This window comes from Haliotis cracherodii, unplaced genomic scaffold, assembly GCF_022045235.1.
Source record: "Haliotis cracherodii isolate W230 unplaced genomic scaffold, xgHalCrac1.p SCAF_30, whole genome shotgun sequence".
In the NCBI taxonomy this organism is placed as follows: domain Eukaryota; kingdom Metazoa; phylum Mollusca; class Gastropoda; order Lepetellida; family Haliotidae; genus Haliotis; species Haliotis cracherodii.
In genome coordinates this window covers 657553-678920 of record NW_027266287.1, presented here as the reverse complement: position 1 = coordinate 678920, position 21368 = coordinate 657553, and the positions used below count along the sequence as shown (strand labels likewise).

At 37.8% G+C, this 21368-nt stretch overlaps 1 protein-coding gene across 2 annotated transcripts in view; it reads right to left on the bottom strand.

Moving 5' to 3' along the window:
- Positions 1-1281: 1281 nt before the first annotated feature.
- LOC139476996 (3-[(3aS,4S,7aS)-7a-methyl-1,5-dioxo-octahydro-1H-inden-4-yl]propanoyl:CoA ligase-like) overlaps positions 1282-21368 on the bottom strand; it is a 34098-nt gene continuing 14011 nt past the window's right edge. For both annotated transcript variants that reach the window (XM_071259554.1, XM_071259555.1), the window contains exons 3-8: positions 20453-20507; positions 19711-19785; positions 14791-15920; positions 12387-12468; positions 11631-11720; positions 1282-1667 (exon numbers count right to left, since the gene is read on the bottom strand). In XM_071259554.1, the coding sequence (XP_071115655.1) occupies positions 1550-1667; positions 11631-11720; positions 12387-12468; positions 14791-15920; positions 19711-19785; positions 20453-20507 (1550 nt within the window). In that variant the 3' untranslated portion in view covers positions 1282-1549. The remainder of the gene's footprint in view (positions 1668-11630; positions 11721-12386; positions 12469-14790; positions 15921-19710; positions 19786-20452; positions 20508-21368) is intronic.

Here is a 21368-nt window from a genome sequence, read left to right as displayed (position 1 = left end):
ACAAGTCATGATTAATAATTGACAATTGATCCCAAAATAGAATGCCAATAACAAATATATAACTGTACATGTATAACACTGACTGCTGCAAGTAGGCTTAGGGCAACACAAAGAAGCTTTAATTCCAAATTGGGCATGGGTGGCCCAGTCATCTAAGGCACCATAATTAGCTGTGCAGAGTTGCCTCCCATGGTCACGTCTGAAAAACTATCATTGTGGCTTTGAATATCCGGTTCGACCAATTAATGTTTCCAGGTTTGACAGCATCATACCTATACTTGAGGGTTTCAGCAAAGTGGTAAACGCTCAGACCTGCATCACTGGGGGTTTCCTCCCACAATAAGCTGACACAGTGACATAACTAGAATACTGTTCCAAGCAGTGTTAAACCTAACTCACTCACTTTAATCATGAGGCCTCCCCAATGTCTTAACTGCAAAATGAGTGAATAAATGTTTCACGATATCATGAGCAACATATCATATTAAAAATCAGCAATAATACAATTATATCAGGGTGGACTGTGTGTATTTATGTCTGGACCAGACCAATCTGCAACTGAAAGCAAGGGCAAACAATCAATGCCATCTTGGCACGCTAGTACACAGTTGTAGGTTAAGTCACTGAGCCTGACCACACAATTCTCTGTATTACCAGCATTAGAAACTGGTTTACCTGCAATCCCATCAGAGCTCTTAGAATGTTGTGAGTGAATGATATTTTACTTATTCTTCCAGCTAATATCACAGCAACCTGGACCAATCAATGACCAGTACAATGCCACATGATCAGCCAAATCCCAGATCTGAGGCTTAAACCTATTTTGAGTACAATAAGGCAATATCTAGCGATGAAATGAGAGCATAATTTCAAAATGCAGTAAACACATTGCAAATATACTGATTCACACTACAGCATACCAAATGGAACTTCGTTTTTCTAAAAAATATGAGTTTTCAATACATTTCAAAACAAGAACAATATATTGAACTCTCCAACTACAAGCTACAAGCTACTATTTCTTTTTCATGTTTTCAGAAACAGCTGACTAAAGGCATCACCTGGTTTTTCAACATGACAAACATAGTTGCCATATTATAACATGCTGGACAGGTTAGTCTTGTTAGTCCAGTGACTTTAGAGAAGTTGATAATCCATTTGGAGACAAACAAGGGTGTTTGGTAAAAATAACAAACACAAATAAATGGAATTATGTAACAGGTTGTGTGAGCACAAGCCAAAGGCCATTTAAACCATTGATGATATACATGGTCCTGTGAAATGAACAAGTCTGTATTTCAAAATACACTGTATGGCAAAACAATAGATAAGTATATTTGTATATATTTCAAATGTGGAAATGTTTCACATAAGCAACCTTTTTTGCAATATTCCAGTAATATCACGTCGGGGGACACCAGAAACGGGCTTCACACAATATACCCATGTGTGGAATCGAACCTGAGTCCTCGGCGTAAAGAGCAATGCTTTAACCACTAGGCTATCCTACCGCCCATAACACATCGTAAGTAGTGGTAAAACAACTGCGTCAAAACTTCCGGTGTTCCTGAAAGGATTGTCCAGTGACTCTATTCTGTACACATGACTGAGGTTGTCTTTTTCTTCTGGCTGTCTCAATCTCTCGTTTTGTGCGCAGTACAAGTTTGCTGAAATGAAAAGAAACAAGCCATTGAAGAGAGGACCACATGTTGAACAACAGATGCTTTATATTCATTTCAGCTGTTGAATAATATTTATAAAGATTCGTTTTGATAAATCAATACCATTAAGTGGCATTATCATTTCACTAAATGTTTGAACAGTTGTCTAAGGTGCCACAATTCATCGATGTGTTTCTTTGGCAAGCAAGAATCTTTTGATTGTGATTTGCCCTGATTATGATGCTTGGTTTGTCAGCACCATACCCTCACACTTGTGGGTTTCACCAGTGTTAAACATTCAAGAGGGATGGGTAATGGAGGTTTAAAGCATCACAATATTTTATGATGCACAAGACTGTATTGCAATATATATCACAATATATTGTATAATTCTAAATTTTGAATTCAGAAGCAATTTAAAACACCAGTGAATGAAATGAATTTCATAAATTTATCATGGAACTGTTCTAGGTGAACAATACCTTCCAAATGACGTGCTGGTTTTCTTGGGGAATTAGTCAGCAAAGAGCCAGAGTCACAGGAGACTAATCACAATTTTATTTACAAGAACAATTAACAATTTACAATATACTTAGAAAATAACTGAGGGTGCCACAGAGAGTCGGTACACACTCTGGGCTGTGGGAGAGAGGTCTGCTTTGTAAGAGAGTCAAACCCCTTCTCTGCTAGAACTTGGCTACAGTATGTATTTAATGAAAGTTTGAACAATAGAAAGGAATGTGATTGGTTGATACACGATTGGTTGTGTCCTATGCTAAATGGATGGCTGGACAGAGGGGAATACTAAATCCTGTTAATCCTGTTGGACTGGCACTAATCTTGTTGACATATTTACTGGATGCTTGAAAGAGATTAGGGTGTCACTATAGATGAGCTTGTGTGGGGCTAATCCTTAATGCCCTATAGACGAGCTTGTATGGGGGCTAATCCTTAACGCACTATAGACGAGCTTGTATGGGGGCTAATCCTTAATGAGTCTTAATTGAAGTAATGTTATTCTAATATACCCCGGTAGGTGATGACAGATATACTTAAATAAATATCCTTTGTCTGGGAGATGGGATCTTGATACCTTAGGCTAGCAACCATCTAAAAAGCTATAACTGAAACTACTGATATTTTATATATGCATTTTACCTAATGATAATTATTACTTGCTAAACTATAATTATATGAAATGATGAATAAATATTACACCATGATAACTCATAAAAGCACTTGATGTAGATCTAATTATTATAAGATAACTTAGTATAAATGTTAACCATGATAACTTCCCCTCCGTCTGAAAAAGTTTGGACCCCAAACGTGTAAAATAAAAATGATTAAGGCTTAGATGGACAATGTATAAAGTTAAACTGGTAGTAGTGAATAATAATTATTATAGAGTCTCTTTGTTATAATGAAACATGATGTAAATGATCTTTCTGCTGTCATCAGGGAATCAGGATGTGGAGCTGGCTTGTCTTGGCACTCTGTACTTGTGGTTTTATCGGTGATGTATGAGGCCTTGAGTTCCACATCCTGGATTGGGGTTTGAGGATAGTTGGCTGTGTCCATTAGAGGTTTTACATGGAAACAAAGAAAAGAGAGTTAGCATGTTAAAAAAAATATGTCATATATAAATACTTCCTCCGTTTGTCTGTAATAACTAGAAAATAAAACAAATTTGATAATTACGATGTAAAAGATCAGTACATAAGTATTACTAAATGGTGTCATGACCAGGACGAATGTATTGGTGGCAGAAAAAAGTGTATCATGGAAAAATATCCTATTTTCGGATACTATCATTAGATGCTTTATACATATATGTGCATGTGCATATAACAAGTGCATTTGATTTATTACTCTAATAAGGTATACAAAAGGTGTTAGAACCTTTGTATATCCTTTTTAGAATTATTTGTTAGTTTTGTTGGTTTGCTTTTTCTTTGTTTTGGTTCATCTCAGTTGTTAGGTTGGGTTTATTTCAATTTGGTTTGTTTCACTTCGCTTCGTTTTGCTTCGATTTCCGTTTGGTTCAATTCTGTTCAATGCGATACGGTTCGGTTTCATTCGGTTTGCTATATAGTTTGATTTGCTTCGGTACGATTCGCAGTATAGGTTGCTTTGGTTTGGTTCATTTCATTTCAATTCGCGATACGGTTCGGTTTCATTTCGGTTCGATTCAATTTTAGTTTTCATTTCGATTCGCGATAAGGTTCGGTTTCGTTTCGATTCACGATATGGTTTGGTTTGGTTCACTTCATTTCGATTCCCGATATGGTTCGTTTCAATTCGGTTTGATTCGCTTTTAGTTTTCATTTTGATTCGCGATAAGGTTTTCTTTGGTTTGGTTCGTTTCACTTCGCTTTTGAGATTGGTTGATCAGGTCAATGCTCAAAGTTTGTTGTGATACAAATAACTCAGATGATCAGGCTGATGCCATTTGTTCTCAACTGGCGACCCATAGTGAAAAGACTGGACACAAGTAAACATAACAAGATACAGCTAATAGCTGTTTAGTGATTTGCACCGTTTATTTAGGAGATTTTGTATTTTGCACAAGAATATTTTCAACTGGCATTCACAGACATATATGGATAGTTGATCCTGAAATGGTTGATCGCGTCTATAGTGTATGTTTGTAGCACGGTAGTGAAACCTGTCGATGTCATGTGGAAAAATAACCCTTTTGGATTTATAGATTGGTAGTTGAGCTGGATCATATGGACAACTATCTACATTAACGGGCCAATCAGAAAGATCCTTCCAGCTATCATCAAGGTAGCGCTGTATGAGGTGGGGAGGAACATTTTCAAAATAGTGTGTAAGGTAATGATTAGTTTTGTTGTTGATATGTAAGGTCTTGACATAGCAATCTCCTTGAATAATTTCAATGCCCATAACTTTCGTTATTCCATAATCTACTTTTCGTTGGTGTTTTGGAAAAAGCGGATATGGTTTGACGTCTAATTCTATGCATGGTTTGGTTTTCTCTTGCTGGACATTCTCTGACATTGAATTACCTGACAGAACATTGACTGATTTATTGTCTTGTGCTGATTCCTTTTGGTCAAAAAACTTATGATTTTTCAGTGGACGTTTTCGTCGTTTTCCTGACATGCTTCTTTTGAGGTGAAATTCTCTCCGAATGGAGTCTGGAATGCTGCTGCCATACTCCCATGTGTTTCCTCTTTCTGGATCCTTCCATTTTACTCTGTAGTACATTTTGCCATTTGCTCTCTTAGAACTAACAATTGAGTGGATGTCCTCTGGATTGAAAACCTGAGGGATATCCTTGGTTTGATTACCTGATGTTGGACTTGGAGGTTGTACCTGGCTGTCGTCGGGTTGTTTTCTGGATTTGGGCTGGTGATGCTTACTATTCACTCCTCTTTTCCCTTTGTTTACCTTTTCATTTACCTTGGTTGGAGGAATAGGACCTGGTGTGGCATGATTTTCCTCCATTGTTGTCGTTCTGGAACCTGCAGGTTTTGCTGTTGTATTTGGAGCAGGGTTTTTCTTCTTTGTTGGGGTCTTTTGCTTCGAACTCTTGTTGCTGGAAGTGCCTGCCTTCGTTTTGGAATTGACCTTCTTACCTTTCTGTTGTGGAGGTGATTGATCAGCGGTTTGGTAAGTTGAACTTGTTGATGGGGAATTGTTGCTGTCAGGCTGTGAATCACTGACTGGTTCCTCATTGTCATCCATGACTCCTGAATCTATGTTACTGGTGTCATTGAGGTATGGTTCTGGAGGATACTGTGGACGATCAGCAGGATCAAAATATGGCTTCAGACGGTTGGCATGGACCAGTGGTTTGTGTATTTTGTCGTCAGAACTTCGGCGTAGTTTGTAGGTATAATTTGGACCTGTATGGACGATATAATAGCTACCATACCACTTTTTGGTTAATTTGTTGGAAAGGCCTTTTTCAACTTTTTGACAGTAAAGCCAAACTCTTTGACCTGGGGCGAATTCTGGTTCTTTAGCCTTTCTATTATATTGTTCTGAATACACCTCCTTAGCCCGAGCAGTGTTTTCAGCTGCGATTGTTCTAGTGATTTCAAGCTCCTCAAGCAAATTGGAAAGATAACTTTTGTTATTGTGGCCTAAATTTTCTTTTGGAATTAATGCTACATCTTGTGGAGCTCTCATTTCTCGGCCGAAAAGCATAACATATGGGGATTTTTGAGTTGATGAATTTGGAGCCATCCGATAGGCCATCATGATGCCAGGAATAAAACGGGGCCAATCATTTTGAGACTTGTTACAATAGGCTCTTAGTGACTGATTGATATATGAATTGAGCCTTTCTACACAGCTGTTTGTTTGAGGATGGTATGGGCTGGTATGGGTAAATTTAATTGCCAAAAGTTCACAAATTGCTTTGATGAGTTTGGACATGAAGTTCTGACCTCTGTCTGAAATTAAGGTCCGTGGTGCGCCATACCGACAAAATATTTCTCTAACGAGAACATCTGCTACTTCTTTGGCTTCTTGGGTCCGAAGTGGAAAAGCTTCACACCATCTAGATGATGCATCTGTGATGACCAAAATGTACTTGTACTTATCTGGTGTTGTTGGCAGGGGACCGAGAATGTCAACGTGCCATCGGGTGAAGACCTCTTCTACAGGTAGTGGACGAAGTGGTGCCTTCTTGCCATGGTAGTGCCTCTTGGTCTGTTGACATACCTCACATGTCTGGACATAAGTAGCAATATCGCTGTACATTTTGGGCCAGTAGTACTTAGGTCTCATGGTGTTGTGCATCCTTTCTTTCCCATGGTGGCAACCGCCAAACTCTGAGTCATGATAGGATTGCAGGACTTGATTTCTGAGGGTTCTTGGGACTGCCAGCTGTTTAATGAACTTGTCTGCATGGCCTTTCTGTCTTTGTGGAACAAATCTGTATAGGATGCCTTCATCAATTTCAAAAGTATTGGCTTCAATAAGAATCTTTTGACGATCCTTTTCATTTTGTGGAAGGACATCATCCTCTTTGTAGTCAAAGATTTGGATGAAATCTGGACAAATCCTTTGTAGGTGACGTAAATTTGGATGTTCTTTTATACTTACTTCAACCAATGTGTCTTGGGTAACATCAGCATTTGTAGCATGTAATGCTGCAACAACATTAACTGGTACTGACTGATAATCCTCTTCATATTCAAAGGTGACTGACCAATGTGTTGTCTGTGTGTCTGATTCTAAGTGATTGACAATAGGTGTGCATATATCCTCAGTCTGAGTTGTCTGTGTGACCCGTGTGGATGAATGTGTGTTTGGCAAGATTGTGGTATTGCTAGTTGATTTGCTTTGCTGAGTTGAAGTTACTGAGAAGACTGTTTTCTCAGCATCTTCTTCTGTCTGATCATTACAGTTAATATTTTCCTCATATTCCCTACGTGAGAGAGCATCGGCATTCCCATTGGCTTTGCCGCTGCGATGAACAATGTCAAAAGTGTAGGTAGAAAGTTCCAAAGACCATCGCCCTAACCTACCTGTGGCATCCTTGATGGATTTCAGCCATTTCAATGCTATATGATCAGTGTAGACTGTGAATTTGGAATTTGCAAGGTATGGACGAAAGGATCTAATGGCTTCAACTAGAGCTAAGCCTTCCTTTTCTGTAATGCTCCAGTTCTTTTCGCTGCCATGAAGAGCTCTACCACCAAAAGCTATTGGATGTTCATTATTTTTCTCGTCTTTTTGACTCAAAACAAAACCTATGCTCATATCACTGGCATCAGTTGCGAGAAGAAATTCTTTGTCAAAATTTGGATAAGCCAGAACAGGTGTATTACTCATAGCATGTTTGAGGGTGTTGAATGCCTGATCACACTCAAGTGACCATTGGAAGTTTGGTTTCTTTCCTACTTCTGCCTCCGAATGCTTCTTTAGCAAGGCATTCAGTGGAAGCGCTATGTGAGCGTAATTTTTCACATACTTCCTGTAGAAGTTCGTGAGACCTAAGAAGGAGCGGATCTGCTTTTGTGATTTGGGCACTGGAAAGGTTCTAATTGCTTCAATCTTTTTGTCATCAACTTGAACACCTCCACATGATAAAACATGACCCAGAAACGAAACTTTGTCCGTTGCAAAATTGCATTTGGATGGCTTTAGTGTCAATTTTGCCTGTTTCAGATAGTAAAATACTTGCTCCAAATGTTGGAGATGCTCTTCAAAGTTTTTGCTGTAAATTATCAAATCATCAATGTAAATCAGCGCAACCTTAAAAAGCAATTTTCTTAGCACTTTGCTCATGAGCTGTTGAAAACAAAGTGGAGAATTTGTCAAACCTTGGGGCAAACGTTTGAATTGATAAAGGCCTTGATGGGTGACGAAAGCAGTTTTATGCTTTGAATCTTCATGTAATGGCACTTGGAAGAAGCCATTAGCAAGGTCTAAAGTTGAGAAGATCTTAGCTTGTGCATTGGCTATGTTATCAACAACATCATCAAAAACTGGAAGAGGCCATGACATTGGTAAAGTGACAGAATTCAACTTTCTGTAGTCACAAACAAATCTATATGAGCTATCACGTTTCTTGACTAGGATAATGGGAGCTGAATACATAGAAGTAGACTCCTCGATCAAATCATACTTCAGGAAATCATCTATAAGCTCTTCAGTGACTTTTTGGAGATGAGGGGATTGGCGATATGGTCTACACTTAACGGGTGGGTGGTCGCCAGTGTCAATGATATGCTGGTGCATGTCAGTCTTTCCTAAATCTGCAAGACTCGTTGAAAACATGTCTCTATTTTGTCCCAAGAATCTAAGTAGTCTGTGTCGTTGGTCCGAAGTCAGTTGTGTATTGGTCAAATCAAATCCTAATTCTTGTGCAATTTTAACATAATCCCTGGTGTCATTGTCTCTCTTCTCATTGTCGGTGTTAACGGTACTGATGAATGGTTGGTCAGAGCCGATTTCAAAAACAGAGTCTTTGTCAATGTAACTAAATTTGCCTACAACTGTACCCTTGTCAAGAACTTTTTCTTCTTGGGAGGGATTCATAAGCCTAAAGGTAGCAGTTTGGCTTTTCACTTTGGAAAGAGTTCTACCACCTGCTACTTCAGAATGAGCAGTGAGGGAAGCAATGGGTTCAATCAGGATGAGGGAATCCTCTTTGACCTCTGATAGTCTAACCTTGAAATGAATTTCACTCTGAGGGGGGATGTAAATCTGATCTATTGTTTTTGCTAATCCACTAATCTCTTGCACTGAATTGGCTATGAAATTGATATATTGCCTATCTGAGGTGCTGTTGTTAAGTATCAAGGAATGACAGCTATAATCTAAGACTGCATCATTGTCATCAAGGAAGTTTTCACCTAGTATCACTGCCTCTGGAAGTGTAGGCAGAATATGGAATCTTTGAGAAAATTCCTGATCCTCAATGACAAAATCTAACACAACTGAACCTAACACTTTGTGCAATTCGCCGCCAACACCTTTAACCTGTGGAAAGGGTGAGTTTCCAAGAGTAAGGTTTTCAAAAGCTGTGCTCAGAAAAGCAGACGAAATACAACAAATGGATGCCCCTGTATCTACTAAACAATTTGTTGTTTTTGTGCCAAATTTTGCCTGAATTACACTGTTGGCAAGGGGCGTAACTAAAGACACTGTTGGAATTTCACTTTCAAAGTTACTTTCCATACCAGACTCCATTTTTGCCATGACACCTATTAGTATGTACCGAACTAAATTAAAGAAAGACAAGTAATCAACAATGTAGTACTTACAATATTTGAAGACTTTTTCTTCCTTTGTTGGTGTCTTTGCAGGAGTTGGTTGTCTTTAATCCAGTGTTGAGGTCAGAGGTAGATGCAGCTTGCTTGTTATTCCATCAGATGATCACGGTTGGACATGTCCTCCAATGGGTTCTTGTAGTTGGTTGTAGTTAGTTCCTGGACTCCGTGGTTCCGAAAACGATGATTCTCCGCCAAATTATCATGGAACTGTTCTAGGTGAACAATACCTTCCAAATGACGTGCTGGTTTTCTTGGGGAATTAGTCAGCAAAGAGCCAGAGTCACAGGAGACTAATCACAATTTTATTTACAAGAACAATTAACAATTTACAATATACTTAGAAAATAACTGAGGGTGCCACAGAGAGTCGGTACACACTCTGGGCTGTGGGAGAGAGGTCTGCTTTGTAAGAGAGTCAAACCCCTTCTCTGCTAGAACTTGGCTACAGTATGTATTTAATGAAAGTTTGAACAATAGAAAGGAATGTGATTGGTTGATACACGATTGGTTGTGTCCTATGCTAAATGGATGGCTGGACAGAGGGGAATACTAAATCCTGTTAATCCTGTTGGACTGGCACTAATCTTGTTGACATATTTACTGGATGCTTGAAAGAGATTAGGGTGTCACTATAGATGAGCTTGTGTGGGGCTAATCCTTAATGCCCTATAGACGAGCTTGTATGGGGGCTAATCCTTAACGCACTATAGACGAGCTTGTATGGGGGCTAATCCTTAATGAGTCTTAATTGAAGTAATGTTATTCTAATATACCCCGGTAGGTGATGACAGATATACTTAAATAAATATCCTTTGTCTGGGAGATGGGATCTTGATACCTTAGGCTAGCAACCATCTAAAAAGCTATAACTGAAACTACTGATATTTTATATATGCATTTTACCTAATGATAATTATTACTTGCTAAACTATAATTATATGAAATGATGAATAAATATTACACCATGATAACTCATAAAAGCACTTGATGTAGATCTAATTATTATAAGATAACTTAGTATAAATGTTAACCATGATAAATTGAAGAAAACAATATGCTGGTACAACACAATGTTTACTCATTCAATAAATATGCATGGATGCAGGCTCTGGATGCACGCTCCTGGTATTTGACAAGTGTATAACATTCAACACATGATAAATATCGCTATTTGAAATCACCTGGAATAGCAAGCATTGAAAAATGATATTGTGATATGTATCGTGGACAGAACGATTCTCAATTTACCAATATGCTACTAATGTTAATCTGTACTATGGTGACACTGTAAACATTTTACACCAACAAATAAAGTCCTTTGGCGTTTCTGTGCTCTCACATTTATATTTCCGCCATTGCTCATTTTCATACATCACCGGAAGTATTTCAAACGATCAGACGATCAACCGTACTGACCCAGGATATAAACAAAACCAAATAGTTAACAGGTAATAGCATGCACCCTTGAGACCTGCATATCTTCATGCTTTCAGCTCACTGAAATACTGTTCCACCCTCAGTCAAACACAGACATTGACAATGACGAGTATTGTCCAAATTAGGTTTCATAAGTTCAAAACAACCTGAGCTGGTATTTATGGTGCTTATACAGTGTACAGTACCCATGCAAAATCCAAAACTACCAAAGGCACGAGCCTACTCTCTTCGCCCATCTGACATCAAAGCTGAAAATGGTAGCAACAGCAAGAAAGTGAATGTTGTTGAGGGTCAGACAAAAAATCAGATAGGTGAAAGCAAAATAAATTCCCAGAGGTCTTGTGCATAGATATTGCATTGCAAGGTTTAGATGTTACTTTCTAGTTGCGATGTGGTCGATGCAACAGTCGTATCCTTAATCAGAGTAGGGCTGCAATTCATCCCCAAACAGCATTGTAGTCACATATTGATTTTGCTACAGTATAGTCAAAGTTCACACATGAAGCATTTTATGCTAGAAGCTGCATGTGTTATTTCATATTCTTACCTATAACAGGAAATCTACCTGGCAAATGTCATATCATTGAAAGGAAACATATCTCACTGAAGATACTTACCCCCTATTCCTGGGAGTATAAATCCAATTATAAAATCACTTTACATATTGAATAATCATAAATTGAAAAAATTACGTATTTCGTGTCCGAAGATGAGTAGAATTTAACCAATACTGACTACACCTGTTAAAACATATCAACTGAACAGGCCTTACTTCAGATATGACAGATCTACAATGAGATCATGGATGATCTTCCTTCCTTCCATCCGTTGCTTCTGAACTTCTTGCAGCACCATCAGTTGACTGTAATAGTTAGAAGTGATCTCCATCTTGTTATGTGATGTCACGAAACTTAAGGGCAAACTCAAAGATATCATGTCCGAGGAGAAAACAAGTCACAAATAATAAAAATACTTCAAAATGACATGTGTAAGCATATTTGTCTGTGTCTTTATTATGCCACACTCAGCAATATTCAATATTCCAGCTATATGTTTATATAATGGTGAGTTCATTCTCCTTGTAGGTTCATCAAACAGACACCTGGTGGTCTCCGGTTAATATATCAGGGAGACTATTTTCCACTGCCTGGCTGGGTAAAGATATTGTCATCTGAGCCTTTTGTGAAACTTAGACTGTAATTTAATAAATTTATTAACTGCTACATTGATATACACTCAAATTGTTTGCCAATTCAAATTCGCCTCTGCCCAGAGCAGCAAGTGTAAGGGAGGTAACTCCAATGCCTTTATCAATATGAATGTACAGTATCAATATTCGAATATATTTATGATGTTTATCATGCACTCAGTAAACTATACTCTCACTGATAATAACCTACCTGTACTTCAATCTCATACTTTTAAAAGTGAATTAAAATGGAAAATCACTCTCAGAATATTTCACACTGAAATGTTCATTCACAGATCAGTTTAAAGCAATCATGTGTGTTCAGTACTGTTTACTTACTTTGCTGATTCCTCCATACTGACTGCCTCACACAGTTGGGAGTCTGTGAAGTCCATGTCAGCATCTACATCCTTTCCTGGTGCTGTACATCATCAACACACAAGAGTGAGTGAGTGAGTCAGTTAAGTTTTATTTCACTACTACTACTACTACTACTGCTACTGCTACTGCTACTGCTACTACTACTACTACTACTACTACTACTACTACTCAGGGTTAGAAACTAACAGTTTTTGTCCACTAGTCCTTATAATGCTAACATATAGCAAACCTCTTAAAATGGGCCAATTTCTACTAGTCCTTAAGATACCTTTACTATTGGGGAGTTTGGTAAGGACTACAGGACTAGTGCCAGTTTCTAAGGCTGCTACTGCTACTACTACTACTACTACTACTACTACTACTACTACTACTACTAATGTGCATATTTATAACGCACCAAATCCACATCCTAAAGCATGGTTAAAGAGCTACATATAACCCAGGCTGAGGGATCAGCGTGCACTTGATTTTCATTCTCATCTCCCTGGGGAGTATACTACCCAAGCTGCTTGTGAGGTGTTAGAAGGATAACAGTTCCTATGCCATCTCATCCAACCTGGTACCCATTCACTGCTAGGTGAACAGAGGCATATTTCGTTTACCTCAGGAGACGACACATGCACTACATTTGCTTCAGTGTGGGGCAGGACTGAAGTCATAGACACTCTCTGGGGACCAGTGATGCTTAACTTCAGGCCACACCTTCTTTCACTAGCTTTACAGATTTTTATAGGAAAATACCCGTCGGTAGGTGAAAAAGAAAAGAAATTGCAATTCAATTTTTTCTCTCCTCTACTACAGGTCGTCTGGTATAAATAAATAATGCTTTAATGTGGGAGAAGAGCCTGAAACACAGCTGTTACTTCAGCAATGCAAACCAGACAAATAAAGAGGGAACACTGTTTAGACTTCGGAGAGTTCTTGTCTTGCACTGTCAGTACAATCATAAATAGGGTCACAGATAAGATCTCTCACAAACCAAAACGTCTTGAATGTGTACATTGTTTTGTTAAAAACATAGGACATTGATAGGACATTGATAAAACTACCAATTGAAGTGCCTTATTCCTCTGCCAGTTCTTTGAAAGTTAGATTCCGTTTCGAAAAAACAAGTCACCTCAACCTGGGAAAACATATTTGTCATAAGAGTGGCCAACACCTTGGATCGGCAAAATGATTTGGAGTAACCTCCCTTCCCTCTCATGCAATATTATATATGACAGTTCATCATTTATACCGGTAGATGTCAGGTTCAGGGAGTCAGATCGCAAGTTTAAATAATCCTTGCAAACACATAGAGCTTCTCTACGTTTCTAACAAAAATCTTGTTTGTTTATAACATTTCAACAAAATTTACCATCATTAAATTTGTAAAGCAAGTAAAAAAAGATCTGGCCTCACCTGATTTGTGACATGTGCGCAGCACCACATGAGGCATCAAGTATCCCGATACCAAGTCAGCGAGCCTGACCACCCGATCTCGTTAGTCGCCTCTTAAGACAAGCAAAGTCGCCTTTTACAACAGGAAGACATATTCTAACTTGGATCTTCATGGGTTTCTAATACTGAGTGTTATTCCATATTCAATAGATTCCACTGACCATAGTAAGTCGCAATTTCATTTAAGGAATTTATGGGCATAACAGAATTAAGTACAAAATTATAAAAATCCCAAAGTGAAGACATTTGGGTACCAAGGCCAGTTGCTGCTGCAGTGTTTCCTGGTAGTTGTGTAGCAGGGTACTGTTTCAAGTCTACAATGTGTTTTACATGGAGGATGTTGAGAATGAATTCTCATAATGATTCTCTTTCATTTGATTGTTAATCATTGATACTTTAATCAATCATTGATTCTTACTTAATCAATGACTGCATATTTTAAACCTAGTAACAATCTATCTTCAAATTTTAAGCAGTTTCAAACAAAACCTGACATACAGCATATGAACAAGAATCGGTACTCTGTATTACAATTGTATTGAATGTAATGTTAAATACAATGTTAAAATACCTCTGAATTTAAGAAGATGGGAACTTTAGAAAAATCTCAAAATATTAAAAAAAAGAATTTGCACGTCAAGGACACATAGTTCCTTAATAAATTCCTGCCAAACCAACATCTTTCAGTAAATCCTCATTTAAGTAGAGAGAGGGGCTGTCGGTTGCCTAGTGGTGAAAGTGTTTGCTTGTCACACCAAAGACCCGGGTTTGATTCCCGACATGGGTACAATGTGTGAAGCCCATTTCTGGTGTCACCCGCCATGATATTGCTAAAAGCGGTGTAAAACCATACTCGCTCACTCATTTAAGTAGAGGATGCACAGGCATCACTTTTGTGTGCAAGTATATCAGACTCACATACCTGCAAGTATGTCAGCTTCCTTGTTCTTCACTGCTGCAGGTCTCTCCTCAGCAATACCAATATCCATCTCAGGAGGAATGATCTCATCTGCACTAACTTCACCCTGTTCACTGGTTACCCCTGACAGGCCCTGCAGTATCTCTGTTGAATTCTTCTTGGTCTCAGTACGTTGATCTACCAATATATCTTTGTACACTTCTTTATTTTTTGTAATGCTTTTGTCCATTGATGAAGAATCAGATGTCTTATCCGACTCTTCAGCACAGCCTGATACATGCATTGGATCATTTGGGCTTTCTTCATGTGTAGTCAGCGAGAAACACTTTCTACCCTTCCTGTTCTCTTCATTTTGATTGATGTCTGCTCCCATTGTTTCTGTCAGCTTCATATCTTGCACTTTTATTAGAGAAATTACCTGTTCAGACATACAACCTTGGTCTGTATGACCTTGATCAGCCTCCTCCATTTCTCCATGAGCTTGAATATCCTCCAGCTTTGCTACTGACGCCATATTTGGCTTCAAAATGTCACCATCTGTTTCAGCTGACTTACCATCTTCAATGCACTGCTCTAAACTTTTCAGTATATTTTTGGAAGGAATCAAGGAAATATTCTCTGCTTCATCAGTTAATGCTGGCCCTGGCATTACATCATTCACATGACCCCATCTCTCCACACTGACAGGCATACTTCCACATGATACACCAGTGGGCTTCATGACCTTCGTTGTGTCAGCAGCTACCTTGGCCACATTAGCAAAAGAAATTATATTTTCTAATACATGTGCTGTTTTATCAGTCTTGTTTGGGAAACCCTCCATAACCTGAGGATTTGTTATACATCCAGCTGGATCACTACCTGTTTCATTTAACAAAGTTTTAGGAGTAAGACCAGAGCCTGGGTGTTGATCCTCCTGTTCTGGCAGTTCTTCCTTGGGGAAAATGGAAACTTCAGTATTGACTGTGTACGTGGCGTCTTGTGTTCTGTGTTTTGTTTCCAGATGTCCATGTGACACCTCTGCTTCTGTTTCTGTTTCTGTGTGAAGAGGTGATTTATCAAAGGCTAAAGTGTCACATCCTTCAATTTCTTCTTGTCTCTTATTATTAGACCCATTGTTGTTGCATTCTGTCCTACAACACCAAAATTTCTTTATCAGAGTTGAAAATTAGTAAATACTAAAAACTGTTTACACTTGTATGCTAATTTTTTACGGAAATATAATTGAAGCTGTGTAAGGTCCAACTGAAGAACAAGTTGTTCCAACTAGTTGAGAGGCTAATCCCATCACACAGTGCCCACTTGATCACGGAAATGATGACATCACATATCTTCACATTACTGCTTTATCATAACATCTGAAGACATCGTGGGGATTTCACTCTTCCAAAATGGTACGGACATGATATAAATTCAGCTGATAGATCAAGGAAACCGAACCATTTTGATTGCACAGCCGGGACACTGGCAGTGAGAGTGACCGACTGATGGTCCGATATGTGATTTTTCAAATTTTCTTATAGGTGTCCTGCGTACTAACTACATGGGGCTTGAATTACCATAAGTTGAAGAAATTCTTCCAAAAGGATCTTGAGCAATGGTGCTGTTATGTTTGCAAACACAACTGCAGCTTACAAGAAGAATGGCGAAGGATACCAAGGGCAACAATCCAGCATTTGATATACAGTATGCTCAGATGTTGTGCCTGTATCGACGCTCACAGGGAATGGACCAGATATTGACTTCACTATGAAGATTGAATTGAACAACAACATTTCTTTATAATTAATTTCTGAATAAATATTGGAGTTCCCTTTTAATATTGTTCCCAGTATACCTTGTATGTAATCAGTTTCACTCTACAACTTTAGACACAAGCCTGAAGCCCAAGTCTAGTAAACTCTTTTCGATCTAATAAAAATATGACAGCAGTCTACAAATAATCCAGTCTGGATCACATATTTCAGTGATTCTGGGAATGACATGCCTGGTTTGACAAACTATCGACCAAGTCACCAAGCCTGACTATCCCATTCATAAAGTCACCTCCAGGTTGCTGCCTAACCTGAAATCCCCACATGCGTCTTGAGCAATGAATGCATCTGATTCAATGGCTGTCAACTAAAACATCCACTGAGATAGTTGCTGTCCAGATACTGTGAAGATACCCGACTAGAGACTAGGGCCAGTGAAAAAACATTGCCATTAGCCCAGACTTTAGTGTACTAGCATGAAATGGCTCATCATTTACAGACTTGTTTCCATATATCTCAAGTTAAACACGTCAAAGGGGCACTGATCTAACGCAATTCCCCGGACTGGTTGTTGCCTTTGTTATTGTTTTCTTCCCCGTAAGTACCCGGATGATACGCAACGCAACTGAGCGTGACCAGAGACTGGGCTACCGTCTGCAAGGACAGCTAAATACACTTGGAGGCCGGAGGCAATATTTGTTTTACGAATTTTTGCATTAACACTGATTGGTTAACTGTGATCTATAAAGATTTCGACAAAGGGCGCATGTAAATTAATTTCTTCAGCCTAAACAAACAGACAAAAAGAAAGGCGGAGCTCATAGGATTTGGAAATACCCCAGATGGTTATAGTTTAATACTAAAAAAAAGTATCTGTGCAGTGAAAGCATTTTTGGATTTCGGATTGCATCGATAATACGACTACTCCTCCATTGTTGTCATCCACGTTTTCTGGTATAACCCTACACTTGTGTATTTGTCATCATTCACTTGATGCTCAGTTAATGAATTTATTACAGGTACAATTAGTGGTAGCACCACTTAGATTACCTGACAAAGGTTCCCATTTGGCATTTATTGTGTCTGGGGTAATTATTCAATTTAAATCCAGGTTTGAAGTGAGGTGAAATGTGTGTTATGTAATATGCACGTGGCAGACCAGCAAGAGGTGAATGATCAATTGATTTACTTTTTTTTTCGTAAATCAACGGATCGTTCCAAGTCATCAAAGGATTAAGAAAATACGTTGATTGATTAATTACTGTTATCTTGCACAGTGGATATGTCAAAAGTGAGTGTTTACATGTCTAGGTTTACTAAAACAAAGGGAATACACTCATATCATGGCGGGAAGTGCCGATGTAAAAACAACATACTTTGTTCAAAGGGTTAACTGATAATACGTTGATTGATTGATCATTGTTACCTATCACTCAATGGATTTTTTAGGAACCGTGGATGTTATGAAAATAGTTGTCACGTGGGCTTTCTCAGCCGACCCTTGAGACTTGACACCTATGTGAACGCCTGAAACAATCCAAGTGATCAGTTGAGAAACGAACACGGGTTATAATATCCCGAAACGATATATATCTTTTAAAATATTTGATTGTTACAGAGACACGTGACATCGAATAAGTTTCTTTGTACAGCTGCAGACGAGTGGGATATTGTTCCTTTGTGTGGATATTCACGGATACATTCCTCGAACAAGGAAGCTCCTAAAATTTATACACATAAATTTGGTAGGTTGCAACTATGGTATTTGCATTTTGTTTTCCTTCATTTGAACCGATTCGTTCTTGTTTCTCAACGTCTTGGTTGGGAAATTCTACAATGCACGATAGACGTTGTTTTCACAGGTCTTTTCCTTTTTAAGCGTGTATATATTACCGTCAATTTGTTAAATGTGATTCTCTCAGGCAATTTATAAAATGTGTAAATATTTCAGTCATTTGGACTAAAAAATCTGTCCAGATTGATTAAGATGATCAAAAGGGCCTACAAACATCACAACAGACTATTATGTAGGATTAGAAGCCAAATAACATAGAAATGTACTTTTCAACGTAACATTTTCAGTCTCTTGGTGGTGACATTAAACATCAAAATGTTTGGAATTCGTTAACATAATAATACAAATGGAAATGTTTTTTAGTCACTTTTAATAAATTTGAAAATGTTACACATTTTGACAGTAAAAATTATACACACTATAAAAAAGCAATGCTCAGGTGAAATATTTACTTTGTGTTGCTAGTCAAATAGTGTAAACGAAAATCGCAAAATTACCAAGCAAGTGACTTATCAAAACGTCGTCACCATTACCGATGCTACACACAAATATACCTACATTTCCTTATTATCTCGAAAACTGTATTTCATTTTGTTGATCAATGTGACCATACACCCTTATTACTACCCATCAAAGTGACTGATGCGCTTACGAATTGCGCAGCAGAGGTCGCGAACTAGTCTAGATTTCTGCTATACATCCGGGTACTCACTGGGAAAAAACAATAACAAAGGCAACAACCAGTCCCGGGGAATTGCCTTAGATCAGTGCCCCTTTAAACACGCATTAAATAACAAACATTAATTTCCATTTCAGTGATGAGTTTAATGACATTATGTGTGGTGCAGCAAATGCTGAATGTTGCCAAGAATGTATTATGCATATTCTCTGTAATAGTTTCAACTGATTACATTTTCGTGTGAGAAAAACCTTACTAGACTGATTGGGTGGGCAACCACAAAATATGCTCCACTAGTCTTGTACTAGACACAGGCTTCAGACTAGTGGCTTACATTGTAGACTGTACAATGCCTTTCATTCCTGTATTGTTTAAAAAATAATTCTTATGAAAAAAATAACCTGCCTTACTCAGGTTGGCATAACCTTACTACGTCTCAAGAAACAAAAGACTAATCTAAAATATGAGCAGACACTACTATTAAAATTAGCTTAAATTAGCCAACTGTGTGAATTAAACACTAACTACTTGCAAGGCATAACCTCTTGTAAGCTTGTAAGAGTGGAAATTAAGTATCATGACTCAAGTATCATATGTATCTAAACATGACATACCGGTATGCATTTTGACATCCCTACCCCATATCATCACCATAATTACAAATCAACAAAATTTAAATTCCAACGGTGGCTTACTGTTCAGGTGCAGGCTCAGTTACTTTCTTCCTCTTGGCAAATGTAGGCACAACCCTGGATTGCGAATCAGTCTGTCTGAAATACAAGTTTTATCCACATGAAATCATACCAGTGTTTTTTGCAATTTTGAAGGTTGTGAAGGTAAACGGAAGGTGCTAAATCGAACAGTAGTTGATCCTTTGGCTTGTCTTTTCACTATAAGTCAAGCAGCCTCTTAGTTAACTTGTTTTTGTATAACAGACGAAAACATCTTCAAAACTTTGAATAAATGTATGTGGACATACTTAAGTTATTTCCATTTTGAAAATCTGTAAAGTGAAAGTCAGGTTCTTGACATTACAATTTACTATCCAGACCATTAATGTTCATCATTGTTCAAGGTTTGTACATCTATGTCCAATGTCCATGCATGTATCTAACGATGTAAGTATTCCAAATAAGGAAAGAATGTTGTATTATCATTAAAAAAAGATGTATCAAAATTGTTGATTTGTTTGTAGATTTTGCAAATGGACAGATAGTACTGGTACTTGCTCGTGTTGTTTACTGTTTTTATGAATGTACAGTAAACTATGGTTATAACAAACTCAAAGGGACACCTAATTTTAGTTTGTAATAACAGTAGTTCATTATAAGCATATATTCAGCATATATACAATAAATGTCCGGGATTAAAAAATAAGTTTGTTATATCGGTAAGTTCACTAGCGTGTTCATTATAAACATAGTTTACTGAACTTACTTCAATTCATCATTGTTGGTAACACCTTTCTCCTGGGAGCACTGGTTTTCTTGCTCTGCAGAAAATGAAGAGAAAAACTACTACAACATTAAATTTACGGAAACTAAATGAACATATATAAGATGCAAGATGGAGGTTTCAAGTTTGGTAAACATTGGTAAACAAAACCAACCTGAGTTATGTTATTGGCCGAAATCACAATATGACCAGTTGCAATGTGCAAACATTCTAAGGACCAGTCTGAATAAGAAGAGCTTCTCATACGTGGCCGGTTGCCTTGAGTGACATATGCTAATATCCATTAGATGACAAATTTAAATGACATAAATGTGTTTTAAGGATGTTGGCTCTGACACCCCTTAAACCATTGAAGGATTTTTATATTTCCAGTCTTTTCCAACTAGTTGACCATACTCTGCAAAATATAATTTTTTTTTTATCCCTGTCACATATTACCCACGTTTTGTACTTTGGAAGAGGCCAATTACTGGGAATGCCATGTGCTGATTTATGTTTAAATAATTTTGGCTTTGGTTCACCAGTTTCAGTCATGTCTGCATTTAGAATATTTTAAAACAAACAAAATCATATTCAATATTGAACATGTATTTGTTCGTTATTATCTGAATATTTCTCTTAATCTTGTCTCAGAATTATACAAAAGCAGACGCATAGAAAGCTCCTTTTGGTATAGAGTGAGTGAGTTAAAATTTAACGGTGCATCAGCATTATTTCAGCCGTATAGCATCTGGTATAGAATTATCAAGGATAATCACATATGATTCGACACATTGGTTACATGGCATGCTTTATATTTTTAATATTTTTTAACAGTTCTTGGAGAAATAAAGTTTAATATCCTGTGATCACAATATTTAAAAAGGCTGAACTCATTATATAATACACAATGAGAGGA